The sequence below is a fragment of the Orbicella faveolata genome, unplaced genomic scaffold, assembly GCF_042242905.1.
Source record: "Orbicella faveolata isolate gen_17 unplaced genomic scaffold, um_ofav_v1 contig_35, whole genome shotgun sequence".
NCBI lineage: Eukaryota > Metazoa > Cnidaria > Anthozoa > Scleractinia > Merulinidae > Orbicella > Orbicella faveolata.
The window spans coordinates 23,651,911-23,675,508 of NW_028301564.1; the positions used below are offsets into that span (position 1 = coordinate 23,651,911).

The 23,598-nt window shown below is 39.5% G+C and overlaps 1 protein-coding gene and 1 pseudogene across 1 annotated transcript; both read left to right on the forward strand.

Annotated features, from left to right (window-relative positions):
• The first annotated feature begins 3,780 nt into the window (after positions 1-3,780).
• Positions 3,781-7,823, forward strand: LOC149103955 (uncharacterized; annotated as a pseudogene).
• A 321-nt stretch (positions 7,824-8,144) lies between these two features.
• LOC149103956 (sushi, von Willebrand factor type A, EGF and pentraxin domain-containing protein 1-like) lies at positions 8,145-22,446 on the forward strand. Its single transcript, XM_089273765.1, has 4 exons — positions 8,145-9,420; positions 16,507-16,668; positions 17,412-17,573; positions 22,152-22,446. Exons 1-4 carry the CDS (start codon positions 8,712-8,714, stop codon positions 22,403-22,405), a joined length of 1,287 nt encoding a protein of 428 aa, XP_089129891.1. The 5' UTR covers positions 8,145-8,711; the 3' UTR covers positions 22,406-22,446.
• The last annotated feature ends 1,152 nt before the right edge of the window (positions 22,447-23,598 follow it).

Sequence of the window (23,598 nt, forward strand, 5' to 3'; positions counted from 1 at the left end):
TGCTTCGCTTGATAGATGCGGGTATTTTAAAGCGCCCTGCATAGGGTTGAAAACTAGTCTTGTGCAATAATAAAGTGTATTATCGTTTGTCTCACGATGTAGTCACTTGAGATGTAGATCGCGACGTTTCGACTGCTTACTGCTAGTCTTCCTCAGGCGATAAGGTCGACTGATTGCACAACCGGGCTAAACGTCTCGTGACCAAACCATCAGTAATCGCTGGAGAGAAGAAACATCTGTCATCTGTACTTGTTTCTAACGGATATCTCTCCTCTTTTGTACAGAAGATCACAAAGGCACGAACAACCCCAAGAAGAGAGCCTGTCGCGGAATTTAAATCCACCGCCGTTTTACCTTATGTCCAAGGAGTTTCGGAGTCTCTCCGCCGCTGCCTAGAACAACAAGGCATTCGCACCGTCTTTAAGTCCGACACGACACTTCGGTTACACTTAGTGCGACCAAAGGACACCGTCAACCCGGCTAAACAAGATGGTGTTGTCTACAGGATTCCCTGTGAGTGCGGCAAAGTCTACATCGGGGAAACAGGGAGATCTATGCAGGAGAGGATCAAAGAACACGACGGGGATATACGACTCGCCCGTACCCAGACCTCCGCCGTTTCTGAACACACCCACGAGAACGGCCACTATCCTATCTGGAATGAGGTCAAGTTTATTGATCGAGATCCTCACTGGTACACACGTAGGGTCAAGGAAGCTATTCACATAAGACTTCACCCTAACAACATCAACAGGGATAGTGGAATTGAAATTCCTGAAGCATGGATACCCACGATCAAGAAACACAACAACAGGAGAACGGTACAACAGCGGACTACTGAGGGAACAGCTACTCGCCGGAACAATGGAACAATAGGAGGATCGAAATGCACCAATTACAGCCGACCTTTGTGATATAAATGATACCGTGCAATCAGTCGACTTTATCGCCTGAAGAAGACTAGCCGTAAGCAGTCGAAACGTCGCGATCTACATCTCAAGTGACTACATCGTGAGACAAACGATAATACACTTTATTATTCCTCTTTTTTTGTTTGTCACTTACTTAAATCTTATTCTCTACGTCATAGAACTAAAGCTGACTTGTTTTTTTTCCTTTGACAGAAATGACAACGAAGCATGTGATGACGAAGATCATGAAAGTGATCAGAGTGTAGATGATGCAGATTTAAATTTTGATGAAGTTCACTAAATTAGATTGCTATAACTTATTTCGACGTGTACCCGAAACGTCATTAGAAGACATTTTGCTTTATGTGTAAAATAGTTGTTTTGTTGCTTATCACAATTACAGTTCTAACTCCATGTAGACTAAGACTTAAAGAAGCACTAAATAGCTTCGACCACATTCAGGACATCATGAAGATAGTAATCAAGTAGATTTTTATTTGCAAATGTTAAATAAACAGCAGAGAGGAACACAAGTAAATGGTGTTTGTTTACGAATCAGTTTCTAAGCTAAGATTTGAAAATGAATACCCATAAAACCTGCGACTAGAAATCCCGAAAACAAATTTCATTGTAGCTAAAAACCAGGGATCATTGTCCATAAGATATACGAAATCAGTACACATCCCGTCCATGCCACGTTCAGTATACCCCTTGATTCTCCCAGTATACGTACTGTGTACTGACATTTGATCTGACAAAGAAGGAATCCTGCCGCAACTGCCAGTATACCTTCTGTTTCATACAGTATACATGATGTATACTGACATGTATAATGACATATAAGGAATCCTGCCACAAGTGTATAAGATCCTGGTATCTTTCTTGGCCAACCCTGAAATATACTGAACATTATACGGACCTTATACATCCTGCCGCATCCTTATATTTGTCTTATACCAATAGATATACTGACTGTGTACGACCTGAGGAAGGCTCCGTATACAGACGATTTTATGCAGTGTAAGACTGAAACGAGAAGCGTGAGTCGCGAAACGCGAAACGAGTGAACTTTTCACGAAAAGCATCGTGCCGTAGTGCAAGAACCACATACCGATAACGACAGTGCGTCTTCCCACAGGAAACGATATAATTTTTTTTGTATATGACATAAATATTTACTAAAATCGACAAGTGGTAATTTCCGCTTTGGAACCATTATGACCCTACTTGGAAATCAGTACTCTTATATGTTTATCTCTGGGCAATATACAGCCGCTAAAAGTTTGAATTTTATACAGAAAACAGAGGAAAGTGGAGAAACGAACTCACGGAGGAGTTAGCGAGTATTCAAAGGTCTTCGTCGACGTAGAACTGGCAGCAAATACGACCAAACATCATTTTATGACCATTTTACACCGTTTGTTCAACGCTTTAAACAGATGACCTCTTGACTTGAGGGGGAAAAATGAAAATTTTATGAGGTTACACTGTAAGCCACCAGGTGATAATTTATTCTTCGCCAAGAATTAAAAGAGATAGCATTATTTTAGAATAGAAATCAAACACGAGTAGTTCCTAAATGTTCCTGTCGTCAGTTCGTCAAACAAAACTGTTTGAAGTATCGTTGCTTCGCTGTTATCTTCAAGTTAAAGAAGATATGTTATCTCGAAAGCAATGAAGGGATCTTCATTTAAAATTGTGCTATATCTGCTATGAGCTATAGTAGCAAAACGAATGCTTTTTGATGCACTTGTTTCTTATCTCCGTTTCCGGGGCTGTTAGTTAGTGGGAACTTAAGGTGTGGAAAACAAGGACTGGGAATCGCTAAATCATCACTCAAATGCTACGCAGAGTGCGGAATGTTGGCCAGCTTCCTTCGCTCGCTGGTTTGTTTACAAATTAATAAAATGTAATCGACTACAAAGGGCTTACGATATAGAGATCGTCTCCTTACCTAAAAAGGTGGTTAATCTGAGCGAGGAAATCCATGTTTCAGGTTCGTTCTAGCTTCTTTATGGCTACAGTCTCTCGCAAGACCACATAGGAGCTAATTTTAGATTCGAATGGCAATCAGTTCTGGATACCTGAGATCATGATGTTAAAGGGGCAGTCTCACCAAGATTTGGCGCTACTTGAAAATCCAATGAAGTTGTTGGTATAAATTGTAAATTCACTAGTAGTTGCCTAACCTTGCTAAAGTGCACCGTGCTGGCCACGAAAGTTGTTTATAACTGTTGTGGCTACGGATGAGTAGGAAAGAAGTGGTGTAAAACTTGAAAACGTCGGGCCGACGTTTTCAAGTTTGACAATGTTACTTGGAGAAAAATCACTAAAATCATTAATCTCTTAGAGATTGAATTTAAATGCCTTTTTGTCGTTTAAAGGTTATTTTGTTGATCAGTGAGTGCACCTTTATCATTCTAGCATGGTTTACACAAAAACTTAGAAGACCTCCCGTGATACTGCTCCTTTAATATTATGCATGTAAGCGTAATTATCCAGTGAAAGAAAAACAAAAGCTACTCGTGGGTAGCAAACGTTGGGAAAAAATGTTTCCTTGTTTGTTAAGCTGTCCAATGTTTACCTATGCGTTATGTTCAATCGGCATTCACTCATTTTAAATCAACTTCTCTTCACCTAAGAAGTAAGCAAAATAGTCGTTATCGTCAAAAACTTTTTAGATGCGTCCTTGCACTAAATCGACGAATTAGATGGTTCTAAGTGCCTTTCCACATATTCCTCAAAAAATACGTCATGATATTCTATGTCATCATAAAAATAAATATAACAGTGATTAAAACGTATAGTTTCACTCAGGACAGAATTACTCAGCTGCCTAAAGGATCGCTGTGACAATTACACACAGCTGTGTTCTGTCGCACTTTGTAATAATCATCGCACTTTGTAATACCTGTCGCACTTTGTAATAAAACTGTCGCACTTTGTAATACCTGTCGCACTTTGTAATAACACTTGTCACACTTTGTAATAAAATAGCTGTCACACTTTGTAATAACAAGTTGTCGCACTTTGTAATAAATTAAGCTGTCGCACTTTGTAATAACAAGTTGTCACACTTTGTAACAAACTTTCAAATTTCCTTTGAATAGGATATTTGGTAGAAATTATATGACTTAACTAATCCCCCAAGGCACAAATACGTTCTTCCTTGATATTTTGCTCTGCATACTAAACTGACCGGACGAAAATGAAACTCGTTCTCCCCCACGCTTCTCGCAATTGTTATTTTGGAGATAACACAGCTTGCTTAGCAACGATGGAATGCAATAAGTGAACAGAGGGCAAATAACTCCTGATAAAAATAAAAAGATACGCGAGAGGGTTGAGTCCAAGGGTTAGTAAGGGAGATGGAGACTTCAAGTGACTTGCCACATGTTCTATATGAGGTAATTTTTGGGGGAGTAGTCAGAGGATTTAAAATAGTTGCTACAATCATGGCTAAAAGTCGGGATACCTTGAACACCATTACAAGACAAATACCAAAATTCTTTTTGCTCTTTTTATTTCACCTTGTCGCGATTTCATGAAGTTACTTTATTCTTTTTTTAAATGACAACTGCATGTACTAAAAAGTGTGTTCATCCGTTTGCCTAAATAATAATGTACAGATTCGTTTTCGGTTCTACTCGAACGGCATCCCACGACATCTCATGGTCGCCACGTTGGCGACTCATTTTCAAGCCTGGTCACCAGAGGCAAAATTTTAGTCGCCATGGCGCCTAAACTGGTCGTAACTTGGAGGGTTAATATTTATAAGAACAATAATAATAATAATAATAATAAAGCTAAACAAATTATAATAAAGTTAATTAGTACATGGATAGTGAACATATGAACAACTCCACCATAGGCTCTTCCGCTTATGGGCGGTCTTGGAGAAAAACGTCATTTAACTTTGTGTCAATTTTGACGCCTAGGAGCCGGCTTTTCTATTATGATAAGACTATTCTTTTATTGTGCAACTTCATAGTTTTTTCCTTCGATAAAGCCGGTATGGCATATAAATGGATCTTAGCCTTTATGAGCTGCCTTATGCTGTGTTTTTGCAGTTTCGGAGCAGAAAAGAAAGGGAGATATTTTCATTCATTAAGCGACGAGGCTTACGAGACGCTGTTGCTGCTGGTACAAGGAAATTTTAACGTGCCCGTGGCAGAACGCACACGCGAACAGAGGAATGCAGTAGTGCGCTATTGGCGCCAACGTGATAGCTTACACCTTGGACCTCAGTCTACCCCAACACTGTACTTTGATGGCAAGAAAGTAGTTAAGAAGTCGTCGATAGCAAGTCTTGTTGCAAAAACGTTTGATCAAGCAAAAGCTGGTGGATGTAAAAAACTGCGAAATCGAGCCGCAGATGGCTTCGCAGGTCTGAGCGAAAGAAATATCCTACGAGTGACAAACAACGAAGCGAAGTATCGCATACACAATGTCAAATTCACAAATAAAGCCACGCCAAGGCCAGTAACCGCCAGGACCATTCAAGGTCAACATCAAATTGACCTGATGGACTTAAGCAAAGAGGCTGTCAACCACAACAGGCACGTGTACAAGTATGTTCTAAGCGTAATGGATATTTTCAGTAGGTATTTGTGGTTGCGGCCGCTGGAAAAAAAAGTCAAGCCAACATGTTAGTCGGGCACTTCAGAGGATCTATAGCGAGCACGGTCCACCGGATCGCCTTCAAAGTGACAGAGGAACAGAATTCGAAGGGAAGGTTAGACCTCTTTGCAAACAGTTAAAAATAAAACTAATTAAATCGAGACCCTACCACCCGCAGTCGCAGGGAAAGATTGAGAGATCGCACAGACGATTAAGAAAAAAAATCATGTACGACTTAGTATCCCTGGGTAAAAAAGGGGTTAACTGGGCAGCGAATCTTGAAGACTATAACCGGATTTTGAATGAAGAATGTAAAGAAGAACTTGGCTGGAGGTCTCCTTTCGAAATATATTATGGGCGGAAGTCAAATCAATTAGTGAAGGCGTCGCTGGACTGTGTAGATTCTGATGATAACATGGTTACCACAGCGCCAAATAAACGGGAATTGGCCTGCCACCTGAAGAAAGTAAAAAAGATCCGACGGAGAGCTAAGCTTTACAGCAAGAAGCTTAACGATCGAATGGTAAAGAGCCACAAGCGACGCCACAAAGCGGAAACTTTTAAAGTAAAAGAGCACGTTCTGGTACGCTACAGACCGCAAAAAGGAGGTAAACTTGCACCGAAAAGAAGGTTTGTTGTTAAAGGCACAGTAGTAAAGAAGAGAAAAACAAATCCTGATACATATAAAGTCAGATTTAGGCCTCCAAATTCTTCTAAACACATGGAGGAATGGTTTTCGGTAGAAGACATTGCAAGCATTAGAAAACGCCACCGAGGAAGCACAGCAGAAACTAAAACAATAAAACAGCAGAAAATAAAACAACTTCGAAAAAAAATGTACATACCGTTAACAGCCCGCGATCGTTTTCTGGATCTAGACTTTCCCGACATGGATTTGTCTCTCATGTACAATCCACCAGGTGACGGAAACTGTCAGTTTGGGGCACTGTGCTTCTGGTTAAACCGTCTCGGTATACACCGATCAGCAGAAACTGTCCGGGAAGAAATTATAAAGTACCTGACGAACAATCCAAACAACAGTGAAGGTATGCCTTTGGAGCTTTTTGCGGCCACACCCTGGGCAGAATATTTACACTCAATGGCAAAGAATGGCACCTATGGTGACCAAATAACTTTACAAGCGGCAGCAGATTTGTACAATATTGAAATTGTTGTAATTTCGACCTTGGGACCTGATGCCACAGCGGTAATTTCTCCCTCTTCTAGCATACCCACTGCAAGAGTTCAGCTGGGGCATTATGCAGAGAATCACGGAGAACACTACATATGTGTGGACGGCAGAGTGTTGCTGGAGGAGGAGGAGCAGGAGAAAAAGACAAATGGAGAGGTGGAAAAGGTGGAAGATGATGAGCAGGAAGAAAGGGCAGAAGAAGAGGTGGAAGATGATGGCGCGGATTTGTTATCTACTCAGGAGGATTACGCACACGGCCAGTATATGGGAAAGGAAAGAGAGGTGCCTGAACAAGATCAACATCGTATACAAATCCCCATCCACTTTGTTGGAAACGAGACCGTTGGAATGGTTTCCACGAACGACGCAACCACCCCCATAGAAAGGCTCCCGAATGAAATTTTAGAGAAAATACTTTCCGAGGCGTTATTATCTTCTGGTTTTTCCTGGCCTAACCATGTATGCCGGATGTATAATAACCTATGTTCAGTCAACGTCCGTTTTCGTGATATCACCCGTAGACTGGTCTCGATGCTCCCGAGTATTTACTTCTCTGAGGGTGGTGAACTTGGCATCGTTAGCGTCAGGAGCCTAATTAAAAAGTTTGGATCTTCGAGTGGTGTTGTGCTGGAGGTACGGCGAATAGTTGCCAGTCCAAATTGAGCAAATACTTGGCTGGATCTGCGATTTCGTGGTTTGGGATGGTTTATCATCCTCAACATATTCTGGCGAAAAAGTCAAAAGTAGCATTTTGTTGAAATCTGCTTTGTCATTATTATCCACTCGGCTAGAATAGAATCACCCATGGTCTTTTAATGACTTTTTGCTTTAAAACAAAAAACAGTTCCTTGAACTGAGGAGAGAGAAACATTCTGTTCGTTCAGTTGTGTATTAAGTATTTATAAACAACTAGTTAATTCCGTTTCATGTTATAGTTCGTTGTTGTTTATTCAAGGTTGAAATAGACTTTTATTCAATGGTTCTGATTCAATGCTTTAATACCACATATACTGATTACGGCTATGATGGTTGCTGTTCCATATTCTGGCTTATGTCAAGCCAATGCGATTTTTGAATTAAAATACGATACTATTTCACAATTATTCTATTCAACTATAGTTAACGGTCCCTTCTTAGAAGACTCCCAGTCAAAGCCTTTATTTCCGGATCGTACCATTTTGTACAGCTGTTATAAATACCAGCAAGATGTGTCCTCTACTCTTTTACTGATACACTATGTCCCTGCAAGTTGCTTTCCAGTTTCGTCCTCTCTAAGACTCCCACGGAAACAAACCTTTTTATTTTCATCCGCAGGAGATGCCAGTATATTTAAAATTCGAATCTTTATTTAAGATGTGATAAATACCTTTTTAATACCTGAATTAAGCTATCATTTACAAATTAAACATGCAATTGGGTCTCATTTGCACGATAAATTAGACTAGTACCTAGCCAATGGAGCGGCTTAACAAAACCGATTTTTAAGTCATTATTCGTGATGACAAAGTGTTTCTGTCGCGATACATCGTAGTCAAGACAAATAACAATTGCGAGAAGCGTGGGGGAGAACGCGTTTCTTTTTCATCTCCTCAGTTTAGTATACAAAGTAAAATATCAAAGAAGGACGTATTTGTGCCCTGGGGGATTAGTTAAGTCATATAATTTCTACCAAATATCCTATTCAAAGGAAATTTGAAAGCTTATTACAAAGTGTGACAACTTGTTATTACAAAGTGTGACAGCTTAATTTATTACAAAGTGCGACAACTTGTTATTACAAAGTGTGACAGCTATTTTATTACAAAGTGTGACAAGTGTTATTACAAAGTGCGACAGGTATTACAAAGTGCGACAGTTTTATTACAAAGTGCGACAGGTATTACAAAGTGCGATGATTATTACAAAGTGTGACAGAACAAGCTGTGCTTGGACAACAAACTCTCACAACTGATGATAACTCTTACTGTTGTGCGATCACTGCTTAAACTATGGAGGAGATAAGAGTTTTCCTCCCCATTGTCGTTTTCATTCTGGTAAATGTTCAACTCATCACAGGGCAAGACTGGCTAGATGTCTCAAAAGAAGAGCTCCTGGCGCTGAGAAACGAAGTACTTTCTTTCGATAATTCCGTCTCCGATCTTGTGTTTTTAGTGGACACCTCTGGCAGTTTATCGTCTAGCGACTACGATGAAGAAATAACATTCGTCGCCAACTTGCTAAATGAGATCAGCGTGGACATGCAAGCAACCCGTGTCGAGGTGATACCGTTTGGAAGCACGGCGAGCCAATTCATCACTCAAATTTCCAACCCCGATACTTCCAAGAACAAGTGTACATTTAACGAACAATTCAAGACGATGTCCCAAAGTATCAACGGTTGGAACACGAACATGAGGGACGCTTTTCAATTGGCCTGGGAGGTTTGCCTGAATAACGGATTGAAAAGAACGCCGCTGACTACGATTAAAACTGTCGTTATCCTTCTCACTGATGGCAAATGGAACACACCTTACGGCGACTCGAGCCCCGTTTCACGAGCACAAAACCTCATAGCGGGTCATGTGGAGATTTTTGCCATAGGTGTTGGTAACATTGACTACGCAAATCTTGAATCTCTTGTTGATGATCCAGACAAGCACGCATTTCTTTTGCAAGACTTCGACGAGTTTGCTGAGCTTGCAACCTATCTCAGAGGAGGTATGTGACTAAATTTTCCTTTAATGAACTTTTTCCGTTTTTTAATTACAAAGGAAACTGATAATCGAAACTGTTTTTCCTTTGCAAGAGCACCCAATGGAATCAGAAACCGTTTCTAGTTTCATTATGTATTACTTGATATTTCTGAAGAGTTCAGTCGCTTTTCTTTTCTCTTCAGTCTCGGTTTCCTGTTTTAGTCGTTAAAGTACAAAAAGAACATTTCTTCACGGGACAATTATGGTCTGGTTAGTTAATCCATAAAACACACGAAAACGGTAACACAATCTTCAGAAGTTGTTGATTTGAGTAGGAAAAAATGATTAGATTCAAATATATTTATGTTTGTGCGTACGTGCGTTGCGTGCATGTTAGTTGTTTTCGTGGAGGAGGAGTCAGTGATGTAATTTCCAAGGTGTGTTTAGCTTCATGCTAAAAGTGTTTTGTCGAAGGAGTGTTCATGCTCAATACTTCGCAACATTTAAGAATAAAACGTTTCTAACTGAAAGTGATTGTCCTTTACATTTTACTTGTATATTAGTGCGCACCAGCTGCACAGAATTAAAGATAGTTCATTACGTAATGATCGCTAGGGAAACAGATTGTTTTGCTTTTTAACCGCGCGGCCATGAGCCGAGCGCGGTTCATGTTCTACCCGTGGTTTATTTTTTAACCGCGCGGCCATGGGCCGAGCGCGGTTCATGGTTTACCCGTGGTTTATTTTTTAACCGCGCGGCCATGGGCCGAGCGCGGTTCATAATCTACCCTTGGTTTATTAACCGCGCGGCCATGGGCCGAGCGCGGTTTATGTTCTACCCGTGGTTTATTTTTTTTTTCGTCGGAGACCAGACGCAGACCTCGACTCGGCCAACTTTGAATTACGCAATCTGTAATGTTTATTCGCCAAACCTTGTTTCTTCAGGGTCAACAAAAATCTCAGATTACAAAGTCACGCCAGATTCACGCTTTGCAAAAATATCTCTTCAAAACCCTGACTTCGAAGCGATATATCACTTTAGCGTTAATAGTCACCTCATATCGGCAGTAGTAAAATCTATTCCTTAACAATCCAGCTTCATCATATTAAAATTTCAACGAAATCGAACTAAACCAGAACTAAATATTATTAGATTTTTTTTTGTAACCTCGCTTCATTGCTTGAGTCGACAATGAAAGCGACGGTCGCCCATAGCCACCGAAATACAACATAACATGAACCTACGTTTCGGTCAAAAAAATCCAGAATTATTGCCTGAGAGCTGAAAATTGAAGAGGAACATCTTTTTCGAACTTTTCTCAGGTTATTTAGACGAAAAAAATGACCTCGGCGGGCTCCAAAAGAGAACGAAACAAAAAACAGAACGAGACAGTGGCTTCGTTACGTTCAAGTTAAAAAAAAAACCTTACTTCTGGATAATTTCAGCCTTACAAGCCAGCAACTGGTCCCAAATTACTTTCTGTATCCTTACAAATGTCCTGACTTCCATCTCCGAAAGATTTGGCCGCAATTTTTTTAGCAAATAAACATTTCGCCGACAGCAATCACCATTACGGTAACTTGTATGCTAATTCGCTAACTTTACAAAACCCTCCCGAGGGGGGGATATGACGAAAAGAGCTGAAAAATGATGGCCGGAAATAGAGTAATTTTCTCAGTTTCCGGTGTGCCAAATTTGCTGGAAATAGGTTCAAAACCGATAGTTTTTTTTTTTCCGTTTTTTTCTCTTCGGGTCACTCATGCTACCAAAACAGTAAATTTTAAAAGCCCGGTTGTAAGATCTTAAAGATCTTCTTGTTATTATTATTATTTTTTTTTTGTCGGTGACCAGACCCAAACTTCCTCTCGGCCAAATTTTGAGTCACGCAACGTGTGATGTTTATTCGCTAAAAGCTGTTAAAACATTAATACACGGACAATTTTACGGATATTGTTTTCTTTGTTGTGGGTAAAATATATCTTCTTTTGGTTTTATCGAAGCGTTGGATTCAAACGGAATAATAAGTACGCTAAAAAAGGTATTACGTCAGCCATGGAATGCGTTGAAGTTGCAGCTTTCACTTTCGATAGGTGACAAATAAGATCGTGTTTACTTTGCAAGTTTATTTCGCCAGAAGCGACGGTCATTAAGTTATTTGCAATTTTGCGAGTATTTCTTGTGGTTTTACGCAAATGATGGAAATTCTTTGGCTGTTTCATCACAGCGAGGTCATAAATCGGAAGGAAAAATAAATATTTGCAAGCCAAGCAAAGAACTTGCCAGAACACGCAAGGATTATGTCATTGGTAGGGACATCTTGAATTATGTGACTCGTGTGACTTCTTTGCTAGCCCTTTACTCAAGGGAAAAAACAATTAAATTTAATCGTGAGTTTTAAGAAAGAAAGCTGTTGTTAATTTAACTCATCTCAGGTCCTGACTTTCGCGGGAAAACATTAAAAGCCCATCGCTCGTCAAAAATTATATTTTTTCACCAGAAATTTAGCTCGGAACATATACATATTTATATTCGTTTGAATCGTCGATGAAATGACCTTTTCCGGATATTTTTTCCTTCGGGGTCAACAAAAACCTCCGATTACAAAATCACGCCGAACCCACACGTTGCAAAAAAATCTCTTGAAAACCCACACTTCGAAGCTATATATCACTTTAGCGTTAATAGCTACCACACATCGGCAGAAGGTAAATCTATTTCTTAACAATCCAGCTTTATCGTGTTAAAATTTCAGCGAAATCGAACAAAACCAGAATTAATTACAGTTTTTTTGTCACCTCACTTCCCAGACTTGACCCAACAAAGAAAGCCACGGTCGCCCATAGCAACCGAAAAACACGAACATAACAAAGCCGACGTTTCGGCCAAAAAAATCCAGAATTATCGCCTGAGAGCTTAAACTTGAATGGGAACATCTTTTTCGAACTTTTTAAAACTGATTTAGACGAAAGACTGGCCTCGGCGGGCTGCAAAAAAAGACCAAGAGAAAAAACAGAACAGGAGAGCATAACAAGCCGATAATATTTAACCGCGTGGCTTTCGGCACGAAAACGAAAATACAGCTTACTTCTGGATAAATTCAGCCTTAGAAGCCAGCAACTGGTCTCAAATTACTTTCTGTATCCTTACAAATGTCCTGACTTCCATCTCCGAAAGATTTTGCCCCAATTTTGAGCAAATAACCATTTCGCCGACGGCGACCACCATTACGGTGGCCTGCATACTAAATTAGCTAACTTGACAAAATTCTCCCGAGGTGGGGATACGGCCAAAGAGCTGAAAAAATGGCCTGTGATTGGCTAATGATGAGATCATCCCACTGTCCAAATTTGGTGAGAATCGAAAGTAACGCCAATTCTCTGTCACGTTTTCAATCTACGGTCGGGATAAAGTTTAGTGTTCGTATCTTCAGGTCCATACATATCCCGAAGAAAGTTCCAAATTAAGACCATTACGTCATGGTAGACAACGGCTACGTCCAGACTACAACTGATGGTGCAATAATAGAGTTTGTGTTGATCAAGTGATGTGATGTCTACAGTAAAAAAAGAATCATTAAGGACTGCTTTGGAATGTGCATTGCATTGCAACTGTAGCGCTACCAAAACAGTTAAATTTTAAAAGCGCGGTTATAAGATCTAACAGATCTCCTTGTCTTTTTAGATTTGTCGGCGACCAGACCCAAGCTTCCACTCGGCCAAATTTTGAGTCACGCAACCTGTGATGTTTACTCGCCAAAAGCTGTTGAAACATTAATAAATCTCATCTCCGATACTGACTTTCGCGGGAAAAAATTAAAAACCCAGCGCTCGTCAAAAATTATATTTTTTTCACAAGAAATTTACCTGGGAACATATACATATTTATATTCGTTTGAATCGTCGATGAAATGACCTTTTCCGGATATTTTCTTCCTTTGGTCAACAAAAACCTCCGATTACAAAATCACGCCGAACCCACACGTTGCAAAAAATCTCTTCAAAACCCTGACTTCGAAGCGATATATCACTTTAGCGTTAATAGCTACCACACATTGGCAGACGGTAAATCTATTACTTAACAATCCAGCTTTATCGTGTTAAAATTTCAGCGAAATCGAACAAAACCAGAATTAATCAGAATTTTTTTGTGACCTCACTCCCCAGACTTGACCTAACAAAGAAAGCCACGGTCGCCCATAGCAACCGAAAAACACGAACATAACAAAGCCGACGTTTCGGCCAAAAAAATCCAGAATTATCGCCTGAGAGCTTAAACTTGAATGGGAATATCTTTTTCGAACTTTTTTCAACTGATTTAGACGAAAGACTGGCCTCGGCGGGCTACAAAAAAGACCAAGAGAAAAAACAGAACAAGACAGCAGAACAAGCGATAATATTTCATCGCGTGGCTTTCGGCACGAAAACGAAAATACAGCTTACTTCTGGATAAATTCAGCCTTAGAAGCCAGCAACTGGTCCCAAATTACTTTCTGTATCCTTACAAATGTCCTAACTTACATCTCCGAGAGATTTTGCCCCAATTTTGAGCAAATAAACATTTTGCCGACGGCGACCGCCATTACGGTGGCTTGCATACTAAATTAGCTAACTTGACAAAAATTCTCCCGAGGGGGGATATGACCAAAAGAGCTGAAAAATGGCCTGTAATTGGCTAATGATGAGATCATCCCACTGTCCAAATTTGTTGAGAATCGAAAGTAACGCCAATTTTCTGTCACGTTTTCAATCTGTGGTCACTGGAGTGACCAAAATCGATACATCGGTCGGGGTAGAGTTTTATTATTAAATTATATGACTTTTGTGACTACTTTACTAGCCCTTTACTCGTGGAAAACACCAATCAAATTTAATCATGACTTTTAAGAGGAAAGCTGTTGTTAATAGTGTTATTACCGTGTAGTTCATATCGTTCATGCCCATACAAATCCCGAAGAAAGTTCTAGATTAAGACCATTACGTCATCGGAGATTTGTCAACGGCTACCACTAATGGTACAATAATACAGTTTGTGTTGATCAAGTGATGTGATGTCTACAGTAAGAAAAGAATCATCAATGACTGCTTTGGAATGTGCACTGCGTTCCGACGGTAGTGCTAAGCAAACAGTTAAATCTTAAAAGCGCGGTTATAAGATCTAACAGATCTTTTTGTTTTTTCCTTGTCGGAGACCAGACGCAGACCTTCACTAAGCCAACTTTGAATTACGCAATCTGTAATGTGTAGTCGCCAAACCTTGTTTCTTCAGGGACAACAAAAACCTCAGATTACAAAGTCACGCCGAACCCACGCTTTGCAGAAAAATCTCTTCAAAACCCTGACTTCGAAGCGATATATCACTTTAGCGTTAATAGCTACCTCATATCGGCAGTAGTAAAATCTATTCCTGAACAATCCAGCTTCATCATATTAAAATTTCAACGAAATCGAACAAAATCAGAACTAAATATAATTAGATTTTTCTTTGTCACCTCGCTTCATTGCTTCAGTCAACAAAGGAAGCGACAGTCGCCCATAACAACCGAAACACACAAACATAACACGAACCGACGTTTCGCTAAAAGAAAATCCAGGATTATTGCCTGAGAGCTGAAAATTGAATAGGAACATCTTTTTCGCATTTTTCTCAGGTTATTTAGACGAAAAAATGACCTTGGCCGGCTCCAAAAGAGCACGAAACAAAAAACGGGTCACTCATGATCCCATATTATGACATGTGCCGGAAGTAATTACGTCATCGGAGATTTCACAGCGGCTACGACTGATGGTGCAATAATGCAGTTTGCGTTGATCAAGTGATGTGGTGTCTACAGTAGTCAATAAATCATCAAGGACTGCTTGTAATTTGTAATGTGCACTGCATTGCGACTGTAGTGCTAAGAAAACATTTAAATTTTAAAAGCGCGGTTATAAGATCTGAAAGATCTTCTTGGGTACTTACCATTTACGTGGGAAAGCCGGAAATTCCAGTTGGAAAATCAAATAGTTCGCGCCATTCCGTTAGGAACGCTTCAGAAAATATGGGCAGTGATTTAGGGTGATGCTATTGTTCTGCTCTTTTAAGTCTCTCTAGTTGATGTGGATATACTTTATAGCGATTCCCTCTCCCGCAACGTCGCATTTAATTGTTTAATGTTTAAGCCTGAAATTTCCAACCGGATGGTTTTTGTAAATGGTAAGCACCCCTTGTTTCCGAAACGAGATCGAGGGATAAATGTTGCACTTTCTTTTTTTTAAAAGAGTGCTAAGAACACCATAAAATTATTTTAAACAAATGAATAACAAGAGGCAGTTAAGAGCAGGGGATCCTGGAGAAAAAAAGTGAGTGGCAATGGCAATTGACGTTTCTCCTGTTAATATCTTCGGGGAAACAAGCATGCATTTAACAGCATTTAGCCGGTTGCAAAGGAACTTGCTAACGGTTAAAGAATCGCGTAGTCGAATAAAATATACTTTAGACCAAGTGAACGGATTTGTTTTTCGCAGACCGTGAACAGTATAGCTGGGCGGACACAGGGCAAGTTGACAGCATGTGCCTTCGTTAAATTATTAGTGAAAAAGCAACGTCAACAAAGAATTTTCTCCTGGCACGTGATCTCTGCATGACAGCTGACGACCTTTGAAAGTTAGAACCAGACCACTCGAGCTCGCGGAAAAGTTTTGTTGCCATAAAATTACTGATGACTTCCATTGCTTTCAGGGCTTTTAAATCTCAAAACTTTACTGATTTAAATCTCACTCACAAAATGTGACAGACTTAATTTGTGGCCTCCAGGGCCAACTCTCGAGATTTGTCAGCACGACTGACAAAACGCAAATCGCTGAGTTCAACAACATACAAAGGTTGCACCTCATTAAGCCACAAAAGATCGATCAACCTATCAGGTCATTTTCCACACTCCCCTGGAACTGTTACGTGGCCTTGAACACGATTATCAACGGTGACACACAGACGTTCGCTCCTATGTTTCTGGCTGAAAGACAGCCTACCCCCATTTTTTTTTTAGTTAAACCGGGCAAAATTTCAAGACAGGTAGTGTAGAATAAAAGTAACACGTCACAGGTATAAACAAGTCTTTTTCGTTCTTTTTAAGATCCTTATGAGGAGGTGTGGCAAATAGAATCTGTGACCGCTGATAAATGTAACAACAACTGTGACGCCCTCGCCACTTGTGCCTGTGGATTGGTGTACGGGGACTACAAGTGCGCATGTCCGAAGGGATATGCAGGGTCTGGATATGTGGGTGAATGTAACGGTGAGAAAGAACTTACTTTGCTTACTTTCTTGGATAAAACATGTTGTTGCAAAATATGTTTCAATTGTACATTAACGTGGGAGGTACCCAAGTGACATAGATCTTTGATTTAAGACCTTACGGAAACGCCAGAGCAAATTTAACTGCTTAATTTATGAGATGCTTTTTGTAAGTCCTAAAGTCAACTCTGACCAAGCAGTCTGACCCCATCCGCGCAAAGTTATTTTCATAGCGAAGAGTATTTTATATTTCACACTTATTATATCTTTTTGGCATAGTCCCATGGACTAATTTTACCTTTTATCCCTTACGTTTTGTAACGTTCAGTGTATATTTACATATTCTTACCACTTTTCAAATTCTCATTTCTTAATTTTACTCATATACGCAAAAACTTTAATCAGTTTACTTTTTAAACTTGAAAATAATCTCAGCGAGATCGAAACGTCGTTTTTTATCTCTAGTTTTTATCCTAAGAGTTAACTGTTTAATAACACAATTGTTAATATTTCAGTAGGTCGATGTATGTGCTTGTCGATGCGCTTGCCAATTTTCTTGCATGCAAATCTTTTAGAATTTCTAGCTAGATGCCCAGTTCTCACTGTTATCATGCTAGCAGCGACGCCGCCTCATGCATTCAAGATAGATTTGATAATGATGTATTTAATAATATGTGAACAAAATAATTTTGAATCTCTCAGTAATATTAGCTAATTTTAAATTTGTTTGCTTTTGTTTCATAGAATGTCCGGAATCAACTTACAAGGATTTCCTTGGCTATGCAGACGAGTGTACAGCTTGCCCTGATAACTCTGGTCACACGAATAAAGGAAGCTCATCTATCTCCGCCTGCAACTGTTTCACAGGATGGAGTGGATCACCAGAGAATGGACAAGAATGCACAAGTAAGTTAAGACATGATAAGAGCCGAGCTGCCGTAGTTAGTCTAAAGATATGCAGATGCCATCGAAGCTGGTCTACTCCACTTTGTTCCATCGGGCGCATAGGGCGACCTCTACCGTGACTTTCCATCTCTGACGGTCTTGAGCCACTCTTTTGGCCTCGCACCAACCCATGTTGATCTCCATCAGGACCGGGTTGTTCGAAAGTCGGTTAACGCTGGCCCAGGATTACAAGTTAACCGAAGTATTAATTTCTCTTGCATAAAATTGTTTTTTACTGCTTACGTTTTGTGTAGTTTGAGCTTAGTCTAGCTCAAAACTGAAGGACAAACGGTATAAACAGAAAACCTCACCTAGAAGTTACAAAGCTCGCATCAAAATTCTCGCTAATCCTGGGTTAGCTTAAGGTAATTCCCCTGAAATAAAACTGCCAATAGATTTTTGTTCAAACTTTGTCCACTGAATTATATTTATCATATGAGAACTTCAATCATAAAATTAAAAAAAAAGGGGGGGGGGGGGGGGGTTGCCCACGCTCGTTAAGGAGCAGTGAGGCATTAAAAATGTCCCATTTTAGCATTATTTAATGCTTATTAGAAGAACGCATTCCAAGTTATTTTAAACTCTTTGTGATCCCAGACTCATGAAAACACGTCTCAAACTACAGTCAATACTTGTGTCAGACACAAATAAACTTTTTAAGTTTGATTTTGACAGACAGCTGAATCCTTGTTAAAATATTGGAACCAAATTGCTTGCCACGGCTATCAAAGTGCAAAATAGAAAAGACTACAGTGCAGCTGCTATGATTAGTTTATTAAAATGACTGGAAAAAAATTTGGGGTGCCCGAGTTCGTTAGTGAGCTATAGCCATTTTTCAACTGACGGAACTCAATATCAAGGCAAATCCGCCATGTTTTCAATGTGCGCGTGCACGAACGCGCGCTAATGACGCCATAAATTATGCGCAGTAAGGATGCGCAATGCAAATGTGAGGAATCACCTTAATCAGGCTCTGAACAACCCGGCCCTGGTCTTTCTGGATGCTTCTGCGCCACGTAACTTTATGTCTACGTTTCGGTGTGCCTTGTGGGTTTCAATTCATCCCGTGGCGCGCTATGTTCCTCTCACCACGCCTTAGTGTGAGACCAATCCATTTCCAGCGTCTTCTCTTAATAGTGGTGTTGATAGGCTCTCGGCCGGTTAAAGCTGGTTACATGCAGGAACTCAATCCTCTTATATTACCTTGACCATCGAAAGGTTTTGCCTGCTGCTGTATACGTTTGAATTACGTTTGGTTTATGGAAATGGTAGTACTCCATTTCAAATTTCTGCGATTCTCTCTCGAGTAAGACTCCACGAAGCTAACCCCTACCTCCACCATGATTATTCTGGATATCACAAAACCTCGTCCAATAATTAATATTGTTTTTGACGAATTTGCCCCAAATTAAACATCCCCTGTGATTCAGACGAACACAATGGAAACGAGCTATTTGTCTGTACGTAGTAAATACGGCTCGCAGAGACCATTGTTAGCAACAGTTGTGTTAAAACTACTAAAATAACAAGGTCGTAATACTAGCAATAATGATAAATATTGCATAAAACGTACAACAGTTTTTAAAGACATGTTTCGGCATGCTTATGCCATCTTCAGTTTAATAGAGTGACTAATGATACGTGACACAAGTTATATACTACAAAATATGAATAAATTATTTACAATATGCATTACAAAACAGTGGAAACAGAAATTACAGAGTTAAAAAGGTGTTGAAGTGATGTAACTGTTTGTTAAGGTCAGGTTTTTTCTACCAGGATTAAAGAACATACAGTAAGCGATAAAAACTCGCATATTTTTAAACATCTTTCTCAATTTTCTTCATACAGGGGCATGTACACACCTTCTTGTTTTCGCATCTTAGACTCAGCGAATAGCTCTATTGATCTTAAACTTAAAGAAGCCTTTTATATTAGTAAGAACAAACCTGACCTTAGCAAACAGTTACATCACTTCAACACCTTTTTAACTCTGTAATTTCCGTTTCCACTGTTTTGTAATGCATATTGTAAATAATTTATTCATATTTTGTAGTATATAACTTGTGTCACGTATCATTAGTCACTCTATTAAACTGAAGATGGCATAAGCATGCCGAAACATGTCTTTAAAATAACAAGTTTTGCTAGATTCCCGCCGACAAATTAAAACACGTAGCGAAATAAACAAATTCTCAACCTAAACAGTGCTTCCATAAAAGACATTATATTTGCTACGAAGGCAGAAATTATACTTAAGTAAGACAACGACAGAAAACAACAATTGAACTGTCTCTGTTTATGATGAGAAGCTTTATTCTTGTAAAAATGATCAATTGCTCAAACAACACTTATATGCAGTGTAGTAACGCTCGTTCTCCGGTAATCTCAGCGAAGTGAACCGACGAGTGGTCACTGCAAAGCTTGCTCCGATATTCTCTTCTGTGCTCGGAGTAGAACCAGTGGGAGCGCTAGCCGTTTAGTCTTTCTAACTTTTACGCTAGTTCGGGCAATCTTGCTGCACACGGCTTCAAGCCGTAAATAACTGTAGCTCCTTTCAAATTCAACTCGGTATTTCGCAGTTTCATCCGCAAGCTTTGAGCTCCGCGTTTCGCAATTTCCACTGGAAAAGTACACGTTTTCATGGGTCACAATACGGCCGGATTCCTCTGGACTATAAACCTTCACATGCTTTTAGATCCGTATTTAAAAACTAACTTAAAAGCGAACTTTGAAGGCATCGTTCTTCTCTCGAAAGCCGCTCAAACTACTCGAAACTGAAAGTTTAGCTGAAGTCCAGTTTGTGATTGACAGCTGTCGCTTCGGTAGCCAATCAAATTGTTTGGACAATTCTAACAAGGATTGTGATTGGCCTATTGTAGCGTGCTTTATCAGAGAACAGTGCACGGTTGACGCCACTTTTGCTCGTTTGGAAAGTAAACTTTGGTTTGAAAATTCAGCCAAAGGCGTGGGGAAATTATTGGATTCTTTATCATGAAACAAATAAAGAAGCCTCGACTGTGCTCTGTTCTGTTGTAAAGCATTTAGGAAGCGGTAGAGCACTCAAGAAGTAGGGAAAAACACTCGACTACGGCGTGTTTTCCCCTACACTTCTTTCGTGCTCTACCGCTTCCTTCGTGCTTTACAACAGAACAGAGCACAGTCGAGGCTTCTTTATTTGTTAAATATCTCACTGCTGACCTGATTTTCTTTGTATACATACTCGTCTACATTACTTCTGGAATATCACGTTCATGGTATGCCAGTGGAAAGTATTGCATAGGTTTACTACACTATAGGCCTAGCTGTAAAAGTAACCTTGCCCTTTTGCCTGGAAAAGCACGAGGAGATTCTGCAAATCACGAGAAATTATCAAATGTGTTCTTGTAAACCAATTTGGTTGTTAATTAAATTTTTATTTTGAGGTAGGTGGTCTTTTACGGACTTTAAGTATTTTCGTGGGCATACATGTTGTTAAAGTGAAAATAATTTCATTTTAACGTAATCAAAATGCCAATGTTCCAATATTTTTTCCAATGGTCACTTACAAGTTTGCTTTTTTTTGTTCAAAAGCTTTTCTATTTGGTTGTAAATGCCAAAAGAAAATGAGGGAACTCCTCACTTTCCCTCGTAAATGTTCTCAAATGTTTATGTACTCGTATAATCTTCTACACGATTAGCAAATAATGAAGGCCAAGCCACGTGTTGTACAATTTTGTAGTTTCTCTTTGTTATTATTGTATGCCTATATAGTTTATGTGGACCGAGTGAGGTAAAAAACAGGGAGTAATCATATTTGACCGAAAAATAATGTTGAGCAAGACTGGATATGAGAGCAAACAAGTTTCGATAATAATTCAGTGCAAATTTTAAAGTTAGGAACGGCAGGTGAAATTCAACGCTATTCAAGGCTAACTCAGCAGTCAACCTATCCGCTAGCGGTCTCCCAATTTCTTTATCAACATTTTAGAATTAGTACCTATTTAAACTTAACTTCACGTGACGTCAGACGACACCATCACCAGCTAGTCGAGGGCCATCCCGATTAAACGCAAATAACCTTATTGAAAAGAAAATACAGGCGATGGGTTCCATCCACTCACACCTCCCTACCCCTTACGATTTCTTCGATGTGGGGCATGCGTTTGCGTTAACGTCTGAGGATTAACAGATGGGTGTAAGATCATGATCATGATCATGATCATCTTCATTATCGTCATCATCATCATCATCATCATCATCATCATCATCACTTTATTTAGTGAAACAGGTTGCAAAATTGGCAGCCAATGAGGCTGATGTGGACCTACAAGTAACTAATAAAATGTAATACAATAAATAAAATAATTTACCCTATGGTATTAAAATGGACAACTGGCTAAAACGAAAGTAGATAAAGTATCATATCAATAAAATAAAGTACACTGACAAATAAAATGCCATGTTGACCTCGAAAAGAAAGTTAAAGTTCGTTTTAAAATAATGATAAAACAAAATGATAAGTTTGGTTTTGTTTTTCATCTCTACTTGTTCAAACAGTACGTATCTGTGAGACGCTGACTGCCCCTGAAAACGGAGAAATCGTAGGAGACTGCTACAACACTTACGAATCCATATGCGAGTTTCAGTGTTCCGAAGGACACGAACTGACCGGGAGTTCTACTAGAACATGCACCATTGATGAATATGACGTTATGGTTTGGAGTGGGACCGTTGTGACATGTCCAGGTACGTGGACAACATTACATTCACAAAAGAGATTAGTAGCAAAGGGTCAAGGAGTGGTATTTTGAATTATCTTGCCCAAAGAATTCAAAAATTGCCCTTAAATTGAAGGACACCTGAAAATAGCGGGTTACTAATGTAGAAAATACTAAAGAGATAATAATAAACCATAAAGGAACAAGGATGGTTTAGGATGGAGAAGATTATTGCACGGATTACAAACGACGAACTCGAAAAATTTAAGCTAAACTTTTCAAGATGGATAAACCGTTCCAAAACTCCTTTATGGGCCCATTAACCGATTTATGCGCGCGCTCGCGCGCGTTGCTGAGGAGGTGAAATTTCACTCCCGGTTACTTACGTCAGCCTGAGCGCGGAAAATAGAAACAACTCTATAACTTCCAAATTCGCTTACAATTTAGATGTTTTTCTTTGTTTTTCACAAAATGCAAAGTAAAAAAGGTACGAGCAAAGACAAAATAAGAGAAAGACAGAAAAACAAGAACAATAGAAAGAGAAAAACTAACTCCGTGTGGCTTTGTTTGATTTTACCGAAGTGCACTGGTAGTGTAAATTGCGCACGCGCTGATAGGGTAACTCCCAATGTATCTCGGGCGTGTATATAAAGGAAACGCGGTTTTCATTAAATTCAGCCTTTTTTGACGGATTTCAATTAAAATCAACGTTGGAAACATAGCTATGCATTCCTTTTTCGAAACCATGCTTTTATCAGAATATTACGAACTTTTTAATATTTTGAAATTCTCTCAAAATCTGACTTTTTAGAAATGAGACAAAATCTATGCATAGCGTAATGAGGAAATAATGAAAATATTAAATCAATGAAAAAAATCCCGATAAAGTAATTTGCCTGGGAGCCTTTGCGTTTTTTTAGTATTAGTCACATGATCGTGGGCGTGGCCTGACTACGTCATCACTATTGTTTCTGTTCATCAAAAAGTTAAAACACATGAAATAACTCTGAAGTAACTAAAAATGATGAGGTTATATGAGAATAAATTTTCCTCATCAACGGCTCGAAAAGATCGGTTAATGGGCCCTTAAAGGAACAATGTTTCGACCATTTGTCACCTTATGTGTGTACAGGCACGGCGAGGATTAAGTTTGTAAATTTCGGCTGGTAAACTATAGCAGCACTACTGTTCTATAATTATAAAGGGCTAAAGATCAGGTGAAATAGAATGTACCTCGAATAAATTGAATGAACGGCTCGCATACACAGCTGTAACTTCAAATGTCA

Excerpts from the sequence above, each read along its gene's own strand:
- LOC149103956 (XM_089273765.1), top strand. The coding sequence starts at position 8,712 with ATGGAGGAGATAAGAGTTTTCCTCCCCATTGTCGTTTTCATTCTGGTA. Across the intron at positions 16,669-17,411 it reads ATATGTGGGTGAATGTAACG|AATGTCCGGAATCAACTTAC; the intron begins GTGAGAAAGAAC and ends TTTGTTTCATAG. Across the intron at positions 17,574-22,151 it reads GAATGGACAAGAATGCACAA|TACGTATCTGTGAGACGCTG; the intron begins GTAAGTTAAGAC and ends TTGTTCAAACAG.